Source organism: Paroedura picta, chromosome 2 (genome assembly GCF_049243985.1).
Source record: "Paroedura picta isolate Pp20150507F chromosome 2, Ppicta_v3.0, whole genome shotgun sequence".
Lineage (NCBI taxonomy): Eukaryota > Metazoa > Chordata > Lepidosauria > Squamata > Gekkonidae > Paroedura > Paroedura picta.
This window is the reverse complement of record NC_135370.1, coordinates 82,690,743-82,707,047: the sequence shown is the minus strand read 5'-3', so window position 1 is coordinate 82,707,047 and position 16,305 is coordinate 82,690,743. Positions and strand designations below refer to the sequence as shown.

Genomic DNA, 16,305 nt, shown 5'->3' with positions numbered 1-16,305 from the left:
CTCTGAATTAATCTAACTGGACCTTAAGTGCTGGTTTTAGGATACTGAAATACTATAATACTAAAATTCAGCAAATTTATACTGTATTTTAAATCTTACCTTGTTTGCAATTCATTTTATGAAAATGGCCAGCAATTTACACATGTATATCAGCTACCAGTATGTATGCATTTTGATGGTCATAGCTAAGTGTATACTTTTTGAAGGTAAGTATACTTTGAATACAAAACACAAAGAAAATGAGTATGGCTATTACCTTTTAATTGAAGCATCTGGAATGTACTTTGGGTACATGTGCCTGCCTGGTAAGGGAATGCAGCCAGTTCTGGCTGGAGGAGTGCCTTTGAATGATGTAAATACATGCAAAGCTTGGAGGTTGGTTGTGTGTGTGAGTGTAAGAGTAGGATTGGTTTGATTTATTCCATCATGCTGGGATTAGTATTAGATACCTGTATGGCTGCTTTTGCACCAGGTAACACTTTAATGTGTTCTGCTGTAAATAAAGCACATTAAAAAATATACCATAAATTTCCAATTATTTCACCTCCTAAGGAAACTGATCCTGGAGACAACATAATTATTCTTAGGCTTTGGACAGTAATTTGTATTCTTCACAAGGAACCAAGCCAAACTGCCCTGCAGTTTAATAATAGATACCCTGATTTCCTGCAAAAAGTAAGTGGCTTCTCTGGTGATTCAAAGGAATTTTAAAGGCACTCTGTAGCATCTGGGTTTATGGGAGATTGATGGGTCTCTTAGAAAAAGGACTAAAAGTCCTGCCTTTGCCTGAAGTCAACAACAAATTTTGTAATTGACAGAGCTGTGTGGATCTTATTAAGGAGCCTATTAAACCTCCTTTCCCATCTTGTTCGACTTGGTGTCTGGCCCTCTAAAGAGATAACTCTATTCAATTTAACCGCCCCCTTTCTCCAACAACAACAAAGAACTTCTGAAGTTGCCGGAGGAAGATAGAAGGGAGGGCCGTCTACCTAGAGCAACGTTCTTTTCACTGTTCAGCCACGGTGGCCACCAGCCCAGGCGTAATGAAAGGTAATTGGCCAGGCTGTTATCCATCTCCAGCCTACATCTTGCCTCCGAATGCCTCTAATTGAATTGCTGTAATTTTTTGCCCTTCCTAATGCACTGCCATGGAGAGGGGAAATGACCAAGGGATGTGGGCGGCTCTTGAGTCTTCCCGGGGGAGAGAGAAGCAGCTCCTGCGGGGTTGCACCGCAGCTGATAAATAGCTGAGTAAGGAACGGGTACCTACAGAGACACACACACCCTTTTCTCTTCCGACGCCCCCCCCCCCATCTCCACCTGCCCCCTGGTCCAAGACATGCAGTGACGATTCCCAGAGGGAGATCAGCCGGCCCGCGACAGCCTGAGGGACGCACTCCCCTGCCCGACCTCGGCTCGCTGACTATTCGAGCAGCACCCCTGGGCCACGACAAGGTACTGTCCGGGCAAGTACGCAGTCTCCTCCGGCTGCCTGCAACTTTTGGTGGAGCGCTCATTGCCAAGAGCAGGAGCTCCTTGAAGCCTTTCGCGTCAACCAAGTCCTCTCGCCGGCGCCGGGGGGACGACGGAGAGCCTGAGGCGTCGTTCTCAGTCTCCTGCACCCCCTTCACTCCCCGCTGCCGAGCGGGGTCGCTTGCTGGCGGCCTTTTCATCGGTCACGGGAGGGCAGGACAGGGCAGGGGGGCTCTGCCGGCCGACGGCTGAGCGGGTGCTGCTCGCACGCGAGGGGGCTGACGCGGGGCTCGCTCTCCTTTCAGATGCACAGGTGCGCCGCTCTCCTGTTCGCTGCCTTCATCTGCTGTGCCGCCCTCTCACAAACCTGCGGACTGGTCTTGTCCGTAAGTACGGCTTGATCCAGCCTTTCGCGCGACTGCCTACTGAATACGGTCCGGCACGTGAATGTGAACGAGGGGAACATTTTGCATGAGCGGGAAGATTTAAGGGGGGGGGGGGCGATGAGCAGAGAAATTCAGAAGGAAGCGGTGTGAACGGTTTGAGAGGTTTAGTGATTCGCAGAATATAGAGCATTTGTTATTTATTCTGCCGTCTCATTATTTCAGAGTCAAGTCAACGGCTGAAGTCAATGTATTGTGCATTTACGATAAAGCTAAACTTATTAGAATCAATTCCATGTATTCAGAAGTCAAATTATTAGAAAACTACATATCATTTGCGTAAAATAAAACTAAATACTGGTCACAATTTATGTTCAGAAAAGTCAAGATTATCCAAAAATAAATATAACAACATTTATGTATTTGGTATTCACAAGTTTAGGTGTTTTATTTTAAATAGCATATGACCCGCCTCTTACAGATCATCTGTTTACCCAGCCTTGTCTTTTAAATGAAACAATGTATAATGTGGGCACCAAATAATCTTGCAATTTTCCCTTCTGAAGGCTAAAGAGAAAAGGGGCTGGACTATGAATAGTGCTGGTTATCTTCTTGGCCCACGTGAGTCAAATGTTTTATATTGTTTGAATATAGAGAATGAGTATCCTAAAGATGGCAGGGCTCATTGAGCACTATAAATGTAACTTTGCACGCTGACTCTCTTCCCTATCTAGAAAGATGCTAACAAGTGTAGTCCTGTGCAGAATCACTTCAGTCTAATGAGCATAACAGGATTATACAGCAAATTCCTCAATCATTGCACTATCTGTTTGTTTTAATCTCCTTCATTGGAATATTTTGAGTGACAACTGCACTGCCATCCTAAACTGGCCTACTCAGTATCCTACTCTGATCTTGTGGGGCTTAGGATGGCACTTTTATCTTACTAGTTTGATCTTAAAACTTCATGGTATTGTTCTAAAGCAATGCTGTTTCAAAAATGTATTGTCCACATTAACTTATTTGGGCATGTTTGTTGAATTAATGTCCTAAATAGTGAGAACATTATTCTCGAAAAGAGTAGCTTCCTGATTTCTACTTTCCTTTCTTTTTCTTCCAATCACTGAGTACAAGGGATAATGTATTTCAGACAGCCTATAGCCTTTCAGAGCATATAGGGAAGAGGGCAAAGTGATGGTCAAGGGTCAGGATTCACAACAAGGTTCACAAGCCTGCTCTTGGCCATAGGCAAGATTAAGCCTATGCATACTGTAATGTTTTTCAGCTATACATTCACTCACTTGCCTGAAGTTGTTTCTCCCAAATCATTGCACTTTTTCTTCCCTCCCTGCACAAATCTAGGCTTTTATAGTTTTGATTCGTTGTAATTTTTTAAGTTTCCACAACAATTGTAGCACAATCTTTTAAAGGATAAATTGATGAAGCTCTGTTGCCTCATTTGCTTTGGAGATGGGGTTTGTGATATATTTGGTAAGAGTGTTGAACCCTGTTCTTCTTTATTACCTTGGCTATACTTCCACAATTACTCACTTAAAACTGCCTTCCTTCTACTTCTTGGATTTGAAAATCTTTATTTGCAACATGAAATAAAATTGTCATAAAGGTTCTCAACTTCCCTTCTTTGAAGTTGTAGATTTGAAAAACGTTGTCGGTCAGTGGTTTTCTTTCTAAAATGGTAGCATATGCAGCAGTGCTATGTATACATACTGTTTTTATGACTGGGCTAGCCCAACTTTGATAGACCCAATTCCCATCCCATCATATCTCTGAAGCTAAGCAGAGCTGGCCCTGGCTAGTACACACATGCAATATGATAAATAATAATAAGGCTTCTTCCAGGAATTTACTTGAAATTCTCTCCCTCCCCACTTCTTGAAGCTGCAGCTGTTACAATTGAGGGTACTCTTTATAGGGAAAGAGATGCCCATTGAAATTTCTCTAGAGGTGGTAGCCTAAGGATGCCTCCTAAAGAATATTAAAAGACACAATATGAGAGCAAGAGACTCCACATATGTCAGACTATTAGTAGTTCTTGATTAGAATGTTATCTTGGGAGGTATTGTTGAGTTTGAGGTGCATCTTTTATCCATGAGTATTTCTGAAATAAATAATAAGGAACAAGTGAAGTATGATAGCCTTGCCGGCACTCTGTTTAAGGAAGAGGCCTATATGAAATGTCCATAGACCCAATGCCTCCTGATGACTCATTGGTGCCACTGGTGAAGGACTGACAGTCCTACCTGTCTGCTGCCATTGACAAAATTGTCCCCAACGCCCTCTCTGCCCTTGCCTCAAATGGGCTCCCTGGTATACCAGGGAGCTCTGGGAGAGAAAGAGGGAAGCGAGATGGCTAGAGCAAGTGTGGAGGAAGACTTGTGATGATGTGTCAAGAACAACCTACTGCACGCTTATGAAGGTGGTGAAGGTGGCAAAATGGAAGTTTTATGCCACCGCCATTATGTCTGAAAGCTCTCTCCTGGCTAAATTGTTTAGGGAGTTTGGTCTCTTACTGCCCTTGAGGAAGGACACCAAAACCTTAGTCAATTGGACTTGAGCTGTAAGGCATTAGCAAGCTTCTTCGCAGATAAAGTCTTGACATTCTACCATGACCTACCTGCCATACTTGATACCGAAAGGGAACTGGAGGCTCAGTGGCTGTTGTATGGGATAATGTTTGATGACTACAGGCAGCTCTCTTTGACTGAAGTAGGCAAGTTTTTGGGGTCAAGTAAGGCTGACTACATGCCCCTTGGAACCCTGTCCATCCTGACTACTCAAATCTGGTGACCAGCAGATAGAAGGCCCCCTTAGGGATATTGTAAATCTCTCCCTGTCATCCAGAATGTTCTTAGGGGTGGTTAAGGGGGCAGTAGTTCATCTCTTGCTGAAGAAACCAATGCTTGATCTGTAGGACTTGGCCAACTACTGCATCTCACGTTTCTGGGTAAGGTGATTGAAAGAGCTACTACGGATCACTCCTAGCATACTTGAAGGAAACATTAGCACTCGACCCATAACAGTCTGGCTTCTGCCCTGCCCACAGGGTGGAGACATTGCTGGTTACCTTGACAGATGATCAGGGACCACCTGGATAGGGGTGGCTCAGTTGTCCATATGTTGCTTGATCTGTCATTCGTGCTTGATGTGGTCGACCATACATTTTTGGCTTGCCACCTTGCCTTCAATGGCTGATCTTCTTTCTCCAGAACCAGATACAGAGCATTGCCATGGGAGAAAAGCTGTTGCACCCCTTTCAACTCCCTTGTGGAGTTCCACAGGGAGTAGTCCTCTCTTCCATGCTTTTTAGCATCTATATGTGCCCTCTGGCCCAGCTGGTATGGAGCTTTGGGCGAGGTTGTCACCAATATGCAGATTGACACCCAGCTGTATCTCCTGATAAATGGCTGCCTGGACCCCCCCCCCCCGAAACATAAACCATAATGTTTCACATGTATGCCAGATACTTCAATTCTATCTAAGCTTCATTTAACAAAAAACAAAAAAAAATACCCCCCCCCCAAAAAAAAACTTGTCAGATTGTAAACCTCACATAATTTCCCCTTCTTGTACATATTCACAATTGCTCAACAGTTTGGTTACAGTTATTTGAGTTTACTGTGGGGGTGGAATGTAAAGGATCTTTACATTCCTTAAGGTTTTGTTCGATTTGTTGCCTTCAAATGAACAGTGGCAAAATAGGCTGTGGACAGACGATTCCCCGTGCTGTACAGAGGAGATCTGCTTACCAAATCGCATTTTCTCTAAGGTTGGGTAATAGCCATCATTTGTTTCAGGTCGTATTGAACAGCTGCTCAAGGATATGCCCAGTGCAAGGGGGAGAGAAGCGCTACCTGGGGAATGTAAGATGGCTTTTGGAGGTTATTCATGTCAACTAAATGTAGTTTACTGTCAAAGCAACTGACAGTTTATTCTTAAAACCCAGAAAAAGAACAGTGAAACCCCATTTTCTAAACTTGACTCCAACGGGTTGTATACTTTGTGCACCTGATTATGCTTACCTCTTTTAGCCAAGGCTTTGCAGGAATGAACAAAGAGGCGCTATATTATAAAGGAGGTGCTTTCTAAAATTCAACAGTGATGGCTCAGTTCCACAACTGGTGGCTGTGCATCCTTACCAAACAGCTGCACCACTGCAATGAGGAATGTTGTGCTGGTGCCGCTAATTGTATGCCAGTGTTGCTGTCTGACAATTGATGTGAAGTGAAGTTTGTCTTTCCATTCATTAATCTTGCATCCTTCCATTATAAAATGTCTGTTACATTTGTGTTAAAAAATAAAAAGGTGTTTACCAAGTATTACAATATTTATGAATCTCCTAGCCCACTGCACTATTATAAAACAATAATACTTTTATTGTACCTCTCTTTTTTCAACAGATGCAATAGACAGAATTTTTAATGACAAGCACGGTCTAGCTGGTAAACGTGACATACAGCCTGAAGAAAATATAAAAGCAGGTAATGGAATTACCTTCTTCCTTTGTGTGTCTTTCAAGAATCGCTAGCTGAACAGCAGCCCAGCAAACAATGTCTGGCACCTTTCTAAAGTGAGGCTCTTTCTGATATCACCAAGTGGACAGCTTCAGCGAATTTCTGATTTTTCTGATCAGCTTGCAGCAAGGAAGCTTGCAGCACTACTAGATGCTAGTAGTGACTTGTATAGCCTGCTTCACTTCTTGACGTTTCTCTCTCTGTCAGGGACCTTCCTCAGACTTTTCTTTAACTACAATTCTGCCTCCCAATGGACATTTTACAAATAATTTGTATGAAACTTTGACAGTTAGTATATGATTTACATATCAAAAATATAATCCCTTCTCATATGCCCTTGGATGTTAATAATCTATAGGCTGCTACCAGCTGGCTATTCCTCCTGTTACAGCAGCGGTTCTCAACCTTATCTTGTCTGTGACCTCAACTCGGCAGCGGCTGGTGCGGTGGCATCCTCAGCGTGTGTGCGCACGCACCACAAAATTGAGGTGGCGTAGAGGCGGCCATTTCCATGGCTCCGCCGCCTCCCCCTGCCGCTGCCTCTGACTGCCGCCTGCCGCTGCTGCCCGCTGCGGTGGCAGGCAACCTGGCGACTCTGGGGAAGGAGCCAAACAACCCTAAATGGGGTCACGACCCACAGTTTGAGAACCACTGTGTTAAAGTAATCTGTCTGACATGAACAAGGTTCCAAGCCTTTTCTGTTATAGCTCCCACTATATAGAATGGGCTTTCTGAGGCGAGTGAGGTACCATGTGTAAAAATATTTAGGAGAGGCTGTGAGTAATTTCATTTGCCAGGGCTTTTATATTATCTTTATATTCTATATTGTGATTGTGATATTGTTATGTGACTTGTAGGCTTCTTGAGCCATGAGCAAAGCAAGGATATAATATTTCAATAAATTATCCACACAATACATTATCCAAAAAAATGTCTTTATTTTATATTGTGTCACACTACTGGTCTATCAAAGACTATTCTGACTGGCAGTAGTTCTCCAAAGTCTCAGATTTTATATGCGGAACAAACACAGTGTACACAATCACCATTTCCTTGGTAGATTAACACAGTGCCTTGTTATAAAATGTTACAATACTTTATACAAAGATCTTGTTTCTCTTTTGAAAATGGATGGAACTTGCTGACCCAGATTTGTCTTTGCACAAACTTTTAAGCAAAACAGAAAACCAAACTAACTGTTAAAATATATTCAGCCTCTGATGTTGTTTTCTAATCTTTCTGGTATTTTCAATTTCCTAGTATTTCCCATCACATTAGAATGATTGGACTGAGAATCTTTACCTGGGTGAATACCAGAAACTCGGTGAGAGGGGTGAAAAATATTTTCAGAAGTCATACTTTGTGGGCACCATAATTCCCTCTCCCAGTAAGCAGAATCAGAATAAAGTCCACAGATTCCACACAATTCTTTTTATGTTAAGTTGTCTCATTTTGCATAAGCTATGTGGGTGACAGAAAGCATGTTGGTGACGATACTGGGCTTATTGCTGTAGAGTTTTGTGTTGTTGTTTTTTAAGTGCAAGTGTGTGCACAGCCTTGGCCTACAATTAAACTAGTATAATTTGACCTTTCTCTTTTCAGCTCACTTAAGATACTATGAATGGTCCTTGAAATCTGGTTAATAGATGTCAAATGTAAAGGTATCCCCCATGCAAGCACCGGGTCATGTCTGACCCATGGGGTGATGCTCTCTAGTGTTTTCATGGCAGACTCAATATGTTACTCAAATTAACTGAGCACACTCATCCTTCTTTTGATTAGAAGGCTGATCTAACAATGAAAGCTGATATTCTCATAATGTAGATCTTTGTATACAATACCCAATTCTGTTATCATGAAGCTGTATGACAAGTTTGCACAAGTTTTAGAACTCTGAATCAGTCCCGCCGACGGCCACGGCTGGCTCTCCCCCCCCGCACAGCGAGAAGCTCACCAGGCCGCTTCGCTCGCGGCCCGGCTTGCTTCTTGCTGCGAGAGGGGGCGGACACAAACGCTCATGCGCGGAGCTGCCACACGTGCGCGTTAGCACCCCTGGTGGTGAAAATGCATATGTGCGGCAGCTCCGCGCATGCGCAATTTCACCCCCAGGGGGCGCTAACACACATACATGGCACCCGGGCCACCGGCTCTTCCCCATCCCCGGAGCCGGTCCTCAACCATTAAAAGGTTGGGGACCGCTAGCTAATCTATACTATCTAGTCTTATTCCCAGAGTGTTACAGCTGTCTAGTAATGCAAAGAAAGGAATATGGTAACAATGCCCTCAGCCTACATGGTGAACCTGCAGATGGTTTAATTTCCCTGCTGACGGAGTTTCCTAATCTACCTTAACTCTCAGCAAGAAGGATGAGCTATAAATGGAGTAAATTAAAATAATGATGATATGATGACTGTAGTTACGTAGTTTGGGTTCCAGAGATAAGGAAGATCACGGAAGAGAAATAATATTCAGGACTATGACTGAGCAGTTGTTTACTGCATGTTTAGGTAAGACCATGGGGTGGAGACAGTGTTGGTCGCCTTGCTGGATGATCTCCGTCGCCAGCTGGATAGAGGCGGGTCAGCTGTGCTGGTCCTTCTGGATCTGTCAGCTGCTTTCGACATCGTGTACCATGAGATATTGGTCCACCGCCTCACCGGTATGGGGATACGGGGTACAGCCTTGCGCTGGATACGCTCCTTCCTCCAGAACCAGACCTAGAGGGTTGCGGTGGGGGATGAACTCTCGCACCCTTATGGACTCCCTTGTGGGGTCCCACAGGGCGCGGTTCTCTCCACTACACTATTCAACATCGTTATGCGCCCTCTGGTCCAGCTGGTACAGAGTTTTGGGTTGGGTTGCCATCAGTACACTGACGACACCCAGCTCTATCTCCTCATGGACGGCCACCCGGACTCTCCCCCAGAACCATTCGCCAGATGTTTGGACGCGGTGACAGAATGGTTCGAGCAGAGTCGCCTGAAATTCAACCCCTCCAAGACGGAGGTCCTGTAGCTGGGAAGTAGGGGGCGGGAACAGGAAGCACGTTTACCCACCCTGGCAGGGGCGCATCTTACCATCGCGTCCTAGGCCAGAAACTTGGGTGTGACCATTGATGCCTCCCTGACTCTGGAGGCGCAGGTCAGGTAAGTAGCCAGCCAGGCATTTTTCCATCTTTGCCAAGCTCGGCTACTAGCGCCCTACCTGTCCCCCGAACTCCTGGCCACTGTGATTCATGCAACGGTCACCTCCAGATTAGATTTCTGTAACTCGCTCTACGCAGGTCTACCCTTGTCCCTGATCCGGAAACTCCAGCTAGTGCAAAATGCAGCTGCTAGGGTCCTCACTGGCACACCTTGGAGGGCCCACATCCAGCCTGTGCTGAGACAGCTGCACTGGTTACCAATTGCCGTCCAGATTCGGTTCAAGGTTTTGGTTCTAACCTTTAAGGCTTTATGCGGGCTGGGACCCACATACCTGAGGGACTGCCTACCGTCATATGCCCCCTGCAGGGGTCCGCGCTCTGCGCATGAGAATCTTCTGGTCGTTCCTGGCCCTAGGGAAGCATGCCTAGCCTCGACCAGGGCCAGGGCCTTTTCGGTCCTGGCCCCACCTGGTGGAATGAGCTCCCGGGAGAGCTGCGGGCCCTGCGGGCCCTTTCGATGTTCCGCAGGGCCTGCAAGATGGAGCTCTTCCGTCAGGTCTATTGTTGAGGCTGGGGCTGCTGTGGTATATCGACTGCTCTCCCCCGGGCTTCTTCTTGAACACCCTTGACCTCCTTCTCCTCCACCCCCCCTTTTTTAGGAAGGGGGGTAGGAAGGGGATTTTATTATTGTGCTGCCATGCTGTGATATTTTTAAGTCTTTTAATGGGAGTTTTAATGGAGTTTTAAGACACTGTAACCCGCCACGAGCCATTTGGGAGTGGCGTGAAATAAATTGAAATAACAATAATAATAATAATATAAATTAAAATAGTTTAAATTCAAGAAAAGCTGGATGCCCCTGAGGAAATTATGGTAGAACTAGCAATGAAGTCCATTATTTCTGGCCCATCGAGCCCTTAACATCAGCAGTCTAGCTTAAGATGGCAGAGGTTCAGAGACAAATATGCAAGAAAATGCGATTTTATTCTGATTTTAACCGGAAATGCTTTTTAACTGTTATTGTAAGCTGTCTTGAACCCTGAGGAAAGGCAGGACATAAATGTTTTAATACATACAAATGTATTTAAAATGTACAAGAAGGAGATATTGTTACCTTTTTCTCCCTATGCTGTATGGAAAACTGAGTGGGTGTGACTATGAAGCATGCATTCTCACTCCAATCTCCTGTACCAGGATACTTTAATAACCCAAATTTAAACCACCTCTTTTATTTGCAAGTATATATATTTACAGAGGGCTACCAGATGCTGAGGGCTTTAGTCGATTACGGGGGTAGATGGATTCTCAACTAGGGAGGCCAGTATTGTTATTTTCCTGGCCTCAGCTGTAGGCCTGGTGCAACTGCCAGTCCTACCGGCTCTGTGGAACTGTTTTAAATCCCACAGGGCCCTGATATTATTGGGTAGAGCATTCCAGCAGGCCAGGGTCATGGATGAAAAAAATCTGGCCCTTGTTAAGGCCAGTTTTACCTCTTTAGGGATGTGTGGATCCTGAGCAAATATTGACCACTTGACCATAGTGCCTCTGCCCTTTTTGCTGCAGAAAGAGTCACAGGAGGTGCAAGGGCATCTCCTCTGGTCCTAATACATTTCCTTCTCACCAAATTCCTTTCACTGCTAAATATCCAGGTAGTCCTGGGTAGGGATGGGATGAACTGAGTTGGGGGAGACGTGTTATGTTTAAGACCTCTGAGGGGCTCAGTCAGGACCAGCCACTACACAGGCTCCAGCTTTTAAGAAAATGCAACTGATAATCAACTGTCCTTAGCACTTTTGGTTCCTGAAGGTCAGTAAGCATATTTAGACTGGATTATGCCATGTGTTTTTAAAAAGCAACTGACCTGGTTTTGAAAAGAGACTGTACTATACTGTAGGTTTTCTCTTGTATTATGTCAATAAAGGTCTTATGTAGGTGAAGGGGCTCTACTGCTGTGGAAATAACCTGATCTATAGTACAGACCTAAGCAGAACTGTATCATTCAAAATCCATTAAAGTCATGATTGTATTTCTTTCTTTCTTTCTTTCTTTCTTTCTTTCTTTCTTTCTTTCTTTCTTTCTTTCTTTCTTTCTTTCTTTCTTTCTTTCTTTCTTTCTTTCTTTCTTTCTTTCTTTCTTTCTTTCTTTCTTTCTTTCTTTCTTTCTTTCTTTCTTTCTTTCTTTCTTTCTTTCTTTCTTTCTTTCTTTATTCCCTTACATTTTAAGGTTGGTACTGCCCCTCCAATCTGAATTCCATTTCATAAACAGCAGATGCAATAATTTCTGATTAATATTTTCCAGGCACTTTTGGAAGACAACAGATGGATGACAGTGTTGTGCGTACAGTAATTGAATTTTTGACCTACTTACATCGCAAAGGTTAGTAGTAAAGCTTTATTAGATATGTTGAATATCTTATTCAATCATTGGTTGATGGTATTATACCGCACAATGCACTGCAATAGCTTTAAGCATCTTCGGGAAAGTGGCTTGTGTGGTTTGTATCCAACTTAGCACCAGTGTAATGTTGATTTTCCCCTGGAATAACAGCTGCATGAGCAAGGAGGCTGCAATGAGGAGGGAGTAGTAGGTGAAGTCAACTTTCCTTTCCCTGGTCTGGGCAACTGTTGATTTCTTGGATCTCAAAGTGATCTCAGTACCATCAACTGTAATATTCTTCCGGATTGTCTGGTTGGAATGGGAGTTGGAGGACTATACTCTGGTAGTTCTGTGCCCATTTTCTTCTTATCAACTAGATTGATCTTGTGCAGCTCAGCATATCGGTAAATTTCCACCCTCTGGAGTGATAAAGACATTGATCCTAACCACTGCAGCATGCCACTCCAGCATCTGTAAACCAGAAATAAAGTCGTAAGGCCAGTGTGGGCGGAGAAAGGGGCGGGACGAGTCTGTGATAAAAACTCGGAGGGCCCAATTGGGAGCCGTGAAGCGGCTCCCACTTGGGCCCTCCAAGTATCACTCACTCTGGGGCCAAGTGGCCAATCTGCGCATGGCTCCTGATTGGCCGCTTTCCCACTTGCCCTGTCATCCACTGGAGGGTGAGGGGGCCAAGTTGCGCACGGCTCCAGGACCTGCTCCTTTCCCGCCGCCAAAGCTAGGACCTGGCCCGGGGGTGGCCGCAAGCCACCCCTCCCCCCGCTATGACGACTCTTGAGCCACCTTCCTCCCTCGCTGCCATTGCCAACCTGGTCGGGCAGGCAGCGGGTGGAGGCAGAGTCCGGGGGGGCCCTCCTGAGAGACCCAGGTTTAAATCCCCACTTGTTCTATAGAAACTCACTGGGAGACCTTGGCTCCATCACATTCTCTCAGCCTAACCTATCCCAGAGGCTGGTTGTGGTGGGAAAATGGAGACTGGTGAGAAGATCTTGTTCTATGCTGCTTTGGGTCCCAGCTGGGGAGAAAAGCAGGGTATAAATTATAGCAGATATATGCAGTGTGACTGGTGGTGTGTATGCATGCATGTGTGGGGTGGGAAATATGCTCTTCACTGGCTTCCAGTTTATTTCTGAACACATAACTAAATGCCTAGAATGTGAGTACCTTGAAAGACTATCTTTACCCATAGGAACCTGGCCATTCATTAAAATCTTCTCGTGAGGTCCATACACTGGAGAACTCCTGCCTTTGAGAATAAGCACAGTGTTGTAGTTATAGACTATTAGTGAGATATATAACATAACCTAATGCCATACAAATTCTTTCATTGCATAACCTGCCTCACAAAGTGAGGATAAAATGGAGGCCAGGAGAAACATATACACTGTTCAGAGCTTCTTGTAGGAGAGGGGAGGCTAAAAATGCAACAGATAGAGATGTGATGACTTTTTTGTAGTGGTGTCCCTATCTATTTAAGGTGCAGAGAGACATATCTGCTTTGAGGCTAATCCTTGCAGTTAAAAGGCAGGAATTAAATATTTTACATCAGCTATAATCCATTTGCTTTTAGTTGAATACAAGGCTGCATTATGACTTAAGTGGCACTTTTGTCTTCATGGGTCTCTCCCACGATAATTATTTATTGATTTGATACCACTCTCCCAGTGGACCAGCTCAGAGTAGTGTACAATATATAAAAACACAATAATTGTTGAGTTTAAATTAATCTGAAATAGTTAATAAAACAGATTGAGTATCAGCAGCACTTATTCATATATAGAATTAATATTGGTGTTCTCCCAAAAGCCAGGTTATGGTCTGGGACTTCTTTTATAAATGAATTGGAAGATGGTATATGTATTTTATCAATAGTTAAAATTACTTTTGATATAACTTTAAATACTTCACCATGTTTTTCCTGTTTGGAGCAAAATTGAATAGATTTCCGTGGGTTCTAAACATTTCATTTTTTCTGATGTGAGAAAAAAAAACTTTATCTGACTCTAACAGTTCATTTGTTCTTCTGATTTTAAAAGAAATCAAAGTATTTTTGTGGCTTCCTAAAGTATCAGGTGCTCTAGGCACTGTGCCTGATGGACAAGTTGGCCCTGACTGAACAGAACAGAAAACCTTATGCCATTCCCCACACATTTGGACAGGAGCACCTGCAGGAGATGGGTTGAGGCAAGAATAAGAAAGATAATTTCCATTTTAAGCTGCAATTCTTAAATTATCACATTGTTTAGTTCTAGAGTAGTTCCATTCTATGACTAAGTTTGATTGAATTTGTAACTGTTCTGTTTGAGGTGAAAGGCAACATGTTGTTTAATTACCATGTCTGATAATTTCTCTTCACACTTAGCATGGGCACAGCATCTTGCTAGAAATTTTAGTATAAAGAATCAAAGGAGGAAATTTCCCAGTTCTAAATGGCTTCCTAATTATTTCAGAAAATTACTGATGAAATAAATTGTTTCTTGTATCATTCCAAAATTTCATCAGGTTTATGTGAAATTGTCTCATGAAAAGTGTACTGTATAGACACTGTTTGTGCTAGAAGGGAATAATGATGTTGAGATGAAAGGCAAGCTCTGTAATTGCAAACATTATGACAGTACCATTGGCAATGAGACAGCCTTTGATTCAAAGCCAGCCGATTCTGCAGCATACGTTTTCTCAGTGTGGAATTAGAGGCATACAGACACATAGGTCAGCTCCACACAAAATCATGAGAGATACTAGATATTCACTTCTGTGGAGCAGCAGGTTTTGAGTAATTCAATTTATTGAGTCTCCCGATTATAATATGGATTTATTACAGCACAATTATTCAAAAGATTGAAGCTGTAATAAGAAATATATAATTTATAAAAACATGAAAAGAGCTGGATCAGACCAGTAGTCCACCTAGTCCAGAATCATGCTTCCCACAGTATAGGATGGCCAGGTATGGTATGGCAATCAGTAAGAGATGGGAGTTGGGGACATGGGGAGCAATCAGTCAGTGATGCTCTGGCATCACTTCTGGAGAAAACCCAGAAGGTACATTATACCTCTCTAGGAATCACCATAAACTCTATTGTAAAACTATAGAATTTCTGGTAGTGCATCCTTAAATACCAGCAGTCATTCACCTCTCCATTACTTGTCAACTTTCTTTGATTTTACTAGGCATGCTCAGAGTTTCCCCCTCACTTTAGTTTTCTTGCATATATGCAGAGTTTGCTACTTAACTTTAGCCCTGAACCAGGTCTTTGTGATCCAAAGTCTTAGCATTGCATCTACACGGCTGCAATGTAACTGTTAGTATATAGATTGATTCAAGAAATTAAGAAATTAATGATATTTCTCCAGATTTAAGTCTTTCCTCTCCTTCTTTCTTTGATGTATCACACACATTTTAATATATTTATTTATTTTACAGAAACTGGTGCTCTTGACAATATATCTACAACAGTTTCTTCAGAAGAAACAGATCAGTCTTGAAAGAGAATGTCTTTATATGCTGTTATAAATTAAGATATCTAATTGGAATTTTGAACAAAATAAAATGTTGACTATTATTTACATTGAACTTCTACAGTTACCCATTATAAACCTTTTTGTCGTTTCTTTCTCCTGTGATGTCATAATGTAAAACTTTTCCTTGAGAAATATTTGACTTTGGATAAATGACAAAATAAAGAACAATTATCAGCTGCATCATGTTTCATTTTTCCTGTTATGCTTGAGAGCTTCTGTAAATGTTATGTAGACAAGGAAGGTTTCTGTCCTTCTTAGGGATCGCTTCCTTTTCAAAGAATAATTTTTTAGTCCATTGGCATCTTTAAGACCAACAAAGTTTTATTCAAGGTGTGAACTTCCATTTGCATGCACACTTCTTCAGACAATGAAATGGAAATCACTAGACTACATATATAAGTAGGGTAATTAGCAGAAATTTAGTAAACAGCATCATGAAAATATTGAACAAATATGCAGTATAATGAGTTGTACCTGCTAAACATCTTCATTACACTGCATATTTGTTGGATATTTTCAAACATGTTAAGGATATGTTTGAAAATTATATTTGCAAATATGGTTAGGACTTTAGAATTGTATTTCCATCAAGGAAATCCACCTTTGAAACAAATATACTGTAAAATAAAACTTTTCCATTGGTACCTTATTAACTATTAACTAACTAAATATATTCTAGCATGCACTTTCATGAATCAGTGCTCATTCCATCAGGTATATAAATTAAATATAAATACATCTCATGCTACTGGACAGTGTTTAATTTTGCTGCTACAGACTAACACAGCTACAGACTAACACAGCTATTTAGCTATAACAATTAATGTGATGTGAAAATAGAGTCCTGATTATTATA

The 16,305-nt window shown here is 42.7% G+C and overlaps 1 protein-coding gene across 3 annotated transcripts; it reads left to right on the top strand.

The window, feature by feature from the left end:
* The first annotated feature begins 816 nt into the window (after positions 1-816).
* Positions 817-15,629, top strand: GAL (galanin and GMAP prepropeptide). Of its 3 annotated transcripts, none has more exons than XM_077321294.1 (7): positions 817-1,050; positions 1,779-1,859; positions 2,423-2,477; positions 5,672-5,737; positions 6,275-6,355; positions 11,832-11,909; positions 15,352-15,629. In XM_077321294.1, exons 2-7 carry the CDS (start codon positions 1,779-1,781, stop codon positions 15,411-15,413), a joined length of 423 nt encoding a protein of 140 aa, XP_077177409.1. In that variant the 5' UTR covers positions 817-1,050; the 3' UTR covers positions 15,414-15,629. The 3 variants fall into 3 exon arrangements, with proteins under 3 accessions (XP_077177409.1, XP_077177408.1, XP_077177410.1); XM_077321293.1 differs by lacking the exon at positions 817-1,050 and adding an exon at positions 1,072-1,455; XM_077321295.1 differs by lacking the exons at positions 817-1,050; positions 5,672-5,737 and adding an exon at positions 1,091-1,455.
* Positions 15,630-16,305: the final 676 nt, after the last annotated feature.